This window comes from Rhopilema esculentum, chromosome 8, assembly GCF_057945365.1.
Source record: "Rhopilema esculentum isolate cy_ngs chromosome 8, ASM5794536v1, whole genome shotgun sequence".
NCBI lineage: Eukaryota > Metazoa > Cnidaria > Scyphozoa > Rhizostomeae > Rhizostomatidae > Rhopilema > Rhopilema esculentum.
Window position 1 is genome coordinate 108,457 of NC_142822.1, and position 8,711 is coordinate 117,167.

The 8,711-nt window shown below is 35.9% G+C and overlaps 1 protein-coding gene across 1 annotated transcript; it reads left to right on the forward strand.

Annotated features, from left to right (window-relative positions):
• Positions 1-1,178: 1,178 nt before the first annotated feature.
• LOC135694473 (uncharacterized) lies at positions 1,179-7,298 on the forward strand. The gene is made up of 3 exons (XM_065213234.2): positions 1,179-1,610; positions 1,955-2,500; positions 6,453-7,298. Exons 2-3 carry the CDS (start codon positions 1,960-1,962, stop codon positions 6,761-6,763), a joined length of 852 nt encoding a protein of 283 aa, XP_065069306.1. The 5' UTR covers positions 1,179-1,610; positions 1,955-1,959; the 3' UTR covers positions 6,764-7,298.
• Positions 7,299-8,711: the final 1,413 nt, after the last annotated feature.

An 8,711-nucleotide genomic window follows, 5' to 3' on the forward strand; every position in this document is an offset into this window, starting at 1 on the left:
AGAATGCCCTTGCTGCATTTGTTGGTTAATCGACATAGGAAACCAATGCCGACAGTATCAGGGATATTATGCTTGTTAAGTAAGCATGCTTTATTAAGCAAATCGTTTGTAATAGGTACATTTCTCACAAACATTTATCGAACAGCAAATAGCAAGCATAAACAAAAATAAGATGCTTTCTTTGTGTGTGTTTAGGCTATTTAGAAAAAATGCAGATTAGCAAAAAAAATGATATCGAGCGCAAGCTGAGAATTAAGGAAATCACAAATTTACGAGTATTGTGCTTTTGCGAGTAATTTGCAAAAAATTGATACGACACACATTCGTATTGCAAGCGATGCATTCATTTTAACCAATTTAATACCCATAAAGAAACTAATTGAAAAATCTGTGCATAATCCTTCCTTTTTAATTAGCCTCGTTCAAACTAGGCTGGTAGTGGTAATAATGGTTAAAAGCTGTTGCAAAGTGAAGGAAATCAAATTAGTTTGCTAATGAATTGCACTGAGATGTGTTTTCTGTGGTTTTCTTACATAAAGGGATAACAAGCCAAAATCACGAAAAGTTTTATCTGCTTTGAAAAATCCTTTTCTTGCAAATTTATTTTTTAAAGGAATGGCAAAAGAGAGAAGACTTTGTCGTCCTTACTTGTTATTTCTTAACAACCTTGTTACGCATTGTTTTGCTATTGTTGTATGGAGAAATTGTCCTCGTTCAGTTGATCCTTTTAAGTTAATTTCTTTGGGTCACACTCATGATTTTCGGAAAACACATATTTGCTTCTTCAATCCTGTGATGCTTTATCGAAGCTTCCGATTTGAATGCTTTCCTTCATATCTTGTTTTACTATCATCTGGACTACCACTGTTAACATAAACATTTGATCTACTGCAACCACTACCATTCCCTCCTTCTCTTTTCCCTCCCCTCCCTCTTCCTCTTCTCCCTCCCTCTTCCCTTTGTCCCTCCCTCCCCTTCTCCCTCCCTCTTCTCCCTCCTCTTCTCCCTACCTCTCCCCCCTCTCACGTCTCCTTTTTTCCTTCTCACCTCCCCCTTCCCGTCTCCCCCACCCCGTCCCCTCAACACTCACACACAGGCTAGGTCAAAGCTAATCAAAGCTAATCAAAGGATAAATACTAAGAACAAACGATATCAAAATCGCTTCCAAAACAAAACAAGTGATTTAGGACCAGCATTCTTCCTAAACATTTCAGAGACTCTTTCAATCTTTTCCTTTCAGAAGTTTCCACTCGAAGGCTTTTAACACTATTAAATAAATGATAATACAAATATCAAAATTACTCTCAGAATCATCAAGAACTAATTCGTGCATTCGTCTTCATTGCACCTGTTAATGTGGAAGACAATGATTTTCTAACAGACAGGTGTGAGAAGAGAGTTCATTCAATTACTTTCAATGTAAATACTGAGCACTAGCTTTGACGCATGTTGCCAGGATATCGACTGCAATAAAAGAGCAACGCAAAGTGTACGAATTCAAAATCCCGCTGCTCATTTGGCGTTCATACCTCGGCGACATCTTTAAAGGCAATCTCACATCAACGCGCGGTGTTTTCTTTAGCCTTCAATTTAAACACGGTTTAGAAACGGTAAGTTGAATGCTCTGATTATCTGCATATAGTACGCCCAATAAAGGTTGTTTTTATCATTTCTTTTCATCATCAAAGTGCTTAAGCATCAATTCTACAAACGACGAATAAATGGTATAGCTTCGCAATAGTCAGGCTCTGCAAACATTACCCTGTTGATTTTATCTTGCATTCTCTAAACATGCAATTTTTATAGCGACTTCTTTGCAATATCATCCCCCTACCGTGATTTTCCTGAGATAATTTCCCTTTTAGAAATAATTCATCATACTGAGAGTTGGAATTCAATGAATTGTAATCTAGAATGTCGATTTTTATTAATGGGCTTTTTGACATGAATGCAGGCAAAATGCAAAACTGCGATTGCTGTTGCAAGCATGTCTACCGGAAAAGGGTCAGTCTCTTGGACCAAGATTCAAACCGTTTCCTGAAAATATCTAAGCTATATGCCATTAAAGATGAGTTTGAAGAGAGGATGCAAACAGCAGAAAACGCGCAGAAACCAAGCACGTTCAGCATTGATGCCATTCTTTCAAAGCAAAGTAAAAGTCACAACCAAGACGATGCGGACAGGCGAGAGAGCAGTCCAGTAATGCTCAGTGAGCGCATTTCTAGAAGCAGCCTTCACAGACCGCCTCATGCACGTGTTGACATGATGGGTTCATGTTGCACCAGAAACCGTCTTCCTTCCAGAACCCAATCACCCTGCCATCCCCATTATTATACCTTGTATCGCCCAACTCGGCTTTTCGACTCCAGTGACCGCAATCACTTCCAAAAAAGCCCGTTTGAAGAACCAACAATGGTACCAATTGGCAAACAAAATCTGTCTCCTGACCGATCTGACTGTGTAGATTGCAGCTATTCAGAAATGCGAAGATTTACTCTGGGTATGTTTTTAACTGCAATTTCTGCTTGTATCATTTCATTTGCAAAATATTTTCAAAGATCACAAGATCAACTCAGACCAAGATATAAGGACACAGATTGATGGAATGGGTCTGAAGTTCATCATATTTTCGATCCGCGATTGGTCAAATTATTAGTATCGTGATTGATTTATTTGACCTATATCAGCTCATTGCTATTTTTTACTGTTGTGGCTACCAACATTTTTTGAGAAGAATATATTTGATGTTTGATTTAATAACTTATCTTTCTCCGGTCACAACAAAACCTCCAAGCTTTGCAATCAGACGCATGTATGAAGGATAATACTGCGAGAGCATACACTTTTACGCCCATTACGCTGTAGTTCACATTATTGTGACTACAGCACATAGAACGTATGTTTTTAAAGATACTTTTCAACAAACTTTATGCAGGAAAATTGCACAAGTAGGTTAAAAAAGTAAAACGCTTTAAACTTTCTGCAAAAAGTTTCATTTCATATAAGAAAACTTGACAGTATGGATTTGCAATCCAGGAAGAACACCCGAAAGGTTCTTTCAACTTGAAAGAAATATTTCGAAGGGATTTTCTTCAGCTTGTTTCAGTATCGAAATCAACATGCGAGAAAAATACCAGGTCGCATACAAATGCAGATAGAATGAACCTGGCAGTCTAAGTGGAAAATGTTGTATGCACATGAAAAGATGCGAGATTTATCTCTTTCTCGGTGATTTTGAAAAAAAGTCATGCACATTTAAAGAACCATATTACAAGAAAAAGTATTTTAGAGGCATTGAAAGCTTTGAGGCAGATCGTAAGGTGTAAGAAAATACTCCGCTTTGTAAATTTTAGATTGTAATCAAAGGAGAAGGGGGCGCGAGGGGTCAACCGTCCCTGTTGCCTTTTGATAGGAGGGCAAGGGGGCCAGAGTGCCCTTTTCCTTAAAGTGCCCTTGGAACCGGCCATTTGTAACAATAAGGGAGATTCTTATGAAATTCTAATTGTAGTGCCTAATTCATGACGACATTCCTCAAATCTTGTAGAATAATTCCTTATGCCAAAAGTTAGCCAATTTTCAAGATACCTACAGATGATCGAAATAAAATGGCAGTTTCGAAGGAATTAGTAGAAGCTGGGAATTATCTTTCAAATGCCCTTTTATTCAAGCCTGTTCCTCTTGCCGCTGGATCGTTCCGGCGTCCCTGGTGTATTCACAACAGCAGCTGCAAACAGTTAACGAAGGGCCTTTCGTTGTCATTTCTTTCTCGTAATGTGAGAAAAAAAGGTTATCTGAAAATATACCTGATTATTCTAGAATTTTTTAATGAGCTAACAATGCATTCACTTTGATTTCGACTGTCAGAACATATCTAAAAGAAACTTCGGACCGATGTTCAAGATAAAACTCTGAACGGCAGCTTTGTAAGAAGATTTCTTCAACGTCTTGAAAGCACAAAAAGAACATATTGTCTTTTATAATCCTAGCTCAAATTTCATTACTGGAGCCCACTAATTCTACGTGAACGCCTTGTTTGCCGTGTTTATTCTTTAAACGACAATGTGCCTGCTCATAGGAAATCAAAAGGCGATTCTTTCACTCTCGAATGACCAAGTGTTGGTAAACTAATCTAATGAACGTATTTAATCAATAAACACTGTTTTCATTGTCATCCTAGACATTTTTGCAGATGATGATACCTAGCCATGGTATCGCTGGAGAAGGTTTTATTATATCCATGTCTTAATTGAACTCTTCACCGACTGATATTGATCGTTTATTTGTTCATCACTTCAATGATTGATGAAATAATAGAAGCTTAAAACGAACAATGATTTCGAATGAGCATGAACATCTTTGCAGATTCTTATGTTACCTGGCGACTACAGTATTCGACTTTCTATTTGTGTTTATAAGTTTCATTAGAACGAAAGTATTCACATCATCAAAATACTTACAAAGAGCTATCTCAGCAGCAAAATAGTTATATGAAATGTTCTATCGTTGATGCAAAATGTTTCTACTTTAAAAAATGAAGATTCCAAATCTTGAATTTTTAGTTTTAAGAGTATAAAGAACTAGAGAAATGAGAGCAAGAATAAGCGAAACAGCAACGTAGAATAATTTGCTTTCAACTTTTGATAGCTTCATGTTACCACGTAAAAATTTGGAAACCTTATTCTTCCTTGTTTCTTGATTAACACCTGCCCAAACATATCATCTACAAATACTTCAAACAAATCAAAATCTACAAAGATAGGGAAAGATGTTAATTTTGGTTAAGTGTTTTCGGGTGATTGCAAAATTCAATGAAAATATCGAAGAATTAAAATTCTGAGCTAAAACTCTCATGAACCTGTAGGCCATACAAAAAGAAAGACAATGACTCTGATAAGGTAAAAGAATTATGTGATACACGTGTTGATAAGTATTCATGATTGTCTTTGTCCAAATGTGCTTGGGGCTTGGTTTGCGTAGTCCTAAATTGATCAAGGTTGTTCAAGGCTACTCACGATGCCAACATGTATTGAAAAAGCCAAGAGCTTTAACTTTTTATGTCAAACCTCATCAACAGAAGCAATAATTCCTTGATAGTTTTTTCAGTGAGTTGTGCTGCAGCACAAATGAGTAAATTTTCGAATCAAAATGAGAAACTGTTCTTTTTAATCGAATGGTTTTCCTTCACTTCATTTTGTGTCAGAAATAGAGGTGGGCTCTACTGAACACATGTAATTGTGGCTTATAAAAAGACTCCATCAAGTAAATCTACACAAAAAATTATAACTGCCAATTTAAAAACGTATCAAAAAACTCTTTGTCAATGTGCACATACCAGATTTCTTGTAAAAGGAACTTGTAAAGGTTACGCTGTTAATATAGACAAGGCTGCATAATATGGAAAGCTCTAAGCCGCAAACCGAATTATTATGTATCTAATGGTATCACCTATTTGGATCATGTGTAAAATGTTAGGGAAGATACCGCGAAGGTTTGAAGGCAAGCCGATATGATGTCATAAATCGAAATGTCTCAAATTTATTTTTAAGCAATGTAGTTTAAAATGCGATGTGCTTGATCATTCACCCAATGTTGCCAGCATTCTATACTCCTTTTTCTCGAACAGTATAAAAAGCTACCGGGTATGAAATTTTTGTTTCACGTTTAACAAAACTGAAATCATTTTGATAACTTCTGCTAGGGAGAGTGATTGAGCTGCGTCTGTTGCTAGTGCAATTAAAATCAAACTTGTTAAATAAAGTTTTAGTTTAAAAGTCAGTGCCTTGTGCCCTTGTGTCCTTCTCACAAATCTTACCTTTATTTTATCTAAAAATACGCTCGTCAGCTTCCTGCCAATATTTGTTTGCATTTCTGTGCAACTTCAATTAATTCGCTGATACAGACAGCGTGTTTAGTTAACAATGCTCATAGAATTTGACAAAGCAGAGCGCCATTCTTATTCACGAAGTTTTTCGTTCTTGTTTAATATTTAATTTCGGATTATTTAATCATAATCCAGCATTTGTATAATAAGGGAACTTTCCCGCTAATTTCATTAAAGATAGATTTATCCCAAAAAATGAAGCCCGAATTGCGACTTTACTATGGGAATGTAAAAAAATATTAGATTTTAAGCAAACACTTGATCAAAAGTTTTTGCCGTCATCGCACCCTTTTCTTCATCTTTATACTTTAAGCATACATACCTAATCCCTTTTTTGTTCTTTTAACACAACGATCTATAGAAATAACATTGAATAATTATAAAGACAAAATAAACAATTGCTTTACTAAGCAAAAAATTTAGTTTTTCAGTCGATTGTTAAGGATGCTAGTCTCAACTAAAATAATGAAGGCTTTGGGTTGTTTACTTTGACAAAAAGGGTTTAGTCCTTGGTTGCAAAAGATATCGATGTAGCAGTTTAATGAGTTTCTTCTAATTAACTCTCTTTTAGGCTATCGTCCGTCTTCCACAACAGGAGATCATGACGTCAGCCAACACCAAGACGAAATGCTCGCAATGAGCCATGATCTGAGGCGAAATAAGCGAAAAAGAACCATTTTTACTGCCGAACAACTCGATCGACTGGAGCAGGAATTTCAACAACAGCAATACGTTGTTGGGCAGGAGCGAAAGTATCTTGCTGTTGAGCTAGGACTTAACGAAATTCAAGTTAAGGTTTGGTTTCAAAACAGACGGATAAAATGGCGGAAGCAGAAAGGCTCAAGAATGTCTCAAGTCAATCTTCAGCTGGAAGACTTCTAACTTCGAATTAGTTGCCGTTACTTTTCAACCAAAATGCCTCTTCTGTTGTTTATCTATATTTGTTGTTCATCTGTATTTCTTTTAATAGCAAATTAAACCTATCTATCCTGTAAAATACGACATTTTTAGATTTGGAACTCTGGCCTAAAATCCCGAATCGATAAAGGTTTAATACGCATTTATATCAATACATATTGTAGAGTTGAAGTTTCATTCTCATTTTAAACTTTGCATTTAAAGCTTTACTCGGCAGACAAAGAATTTTTATGAATTTGACTTAAAATTATGAATCAAATAGAAAATTACTTAGAAGTATAAGAGGATATTCATGTTGAACGTAGATTTTCTGTTTTCTCAGCAAAGCCAAGTGGTGAATGGAGATAATAACAGCATTCTTGCAGTTTCTTTGTTCGATATTCGACAGTTTGTAAATTGACTTCTGTCAATCAAAGTTAAAAATGCGTTTTCAACTTTAATGATTATTTTTAATCGATGAAGTAAGTAAGTAACGGAGTCATCAACGTAATTTCAATTTTCCTTTTTTGTTTTTTGCTTGGTTTCCTTTGATACGCGCATTTATTTGATAACCAAATTAGTCTCATTCTAATGAAGCTGCTGAAATAAGTTTGAGGGCTTTTGATGTTCTTCGCTTTCTTCTATCAATGCAAGCATGGAGTCTGTAGCAAAAAAAAATGTAACAAATTTGTTGAAGTTGTGTGAAATTTGTGTCCTTGGTCCCTGATTTTCAGTTCCTGGAGACAAAAGATTTCTTTCGCGTGCAATTATAGAAGACAGTATTAATATACATAAGGTCTTTGTCATAAAGTTGAACAGTTGCAGCCACGGCTGGTTAGAAATTTTTAGCCACGCTTTCTACATTATTTGAACATGTTTTTGTGAAAAGTAGCACTACCAAAAGAACCTTTGTCTTGCCATATAGTTGTTGAAACATTATCTCTTAATCTTTTTAGCAGATTTTTTTATCGCCTTTTGGTTGATGTGATAAATCTGTGTGTCTAAAACATCCTTGATATTACAGTTCAAAATTGAGCGCCACCCTTTCGACCCGCGATGATCTCGCCATCTTTCATTCGACTTCATGGGTGTAGCTTAGTGTAAATCTTTAAAGGAGTGCTCTCGCTAGAATTTCTTTCGCTTTACGAAGCACAAGTTTGATTGGACGCTAGCCCAAAGAGGCGCACACTCGAGGATGGCACACATGCTAAAGAAGGCTATCATATTAACGATTTACTTCAAATTAGTGTAAAAATCCGAATTTTCTTGTGCCATACGATGTCATCATTTAGACAAGAGCCTAATGATACCAGTAGTTTGGTAAGGCCGAAAAGAAAAGGCAAAGTGTGGTGGCCATTGCCATGATAATAATAATTTTAGTATCAAAACAGTGAGGTAACTCATTTACGAAAAGGCCCAAAATACAACCAATTAGCTGAGAGCTGCAAATATCATACATTAACGTAAATCATTAATATATTTTTCAGTAATCTTGGAATGCATTGCATAACATGCTGTTATTTGAATTATTTTTACAGCTACTGTCAGCACTTTCACATCTTGTATAAGATTCAGTTATGATGGCTATCAGAAACAGTTCATCAGACAGGTTGTGTGATTGTTTTATGTAATTTAAGAGCACGACTTGATTTTGCTTGTTTTATGTCAAAGCCCACTTATTTTCATATATTGAGAACACGGGAAGATTGAAAGACAGAGATGTTATCGTTCATCTCTTTTCTACCATAATTTTGAGTGCTTCTCGATGATATGTATGAGCTAATTTGAAACAATATGCTTCTTCAAGATCATGCCAAGGACTCATCGCCAATTTTTCTTGATGGCAACATGCCAGTCTACTTTGTTGATAAAGTTTTTGGACTAATATCTTTCAGTACTTCATGTAACGCCGGTTAATTTATGTTTTTTTCTC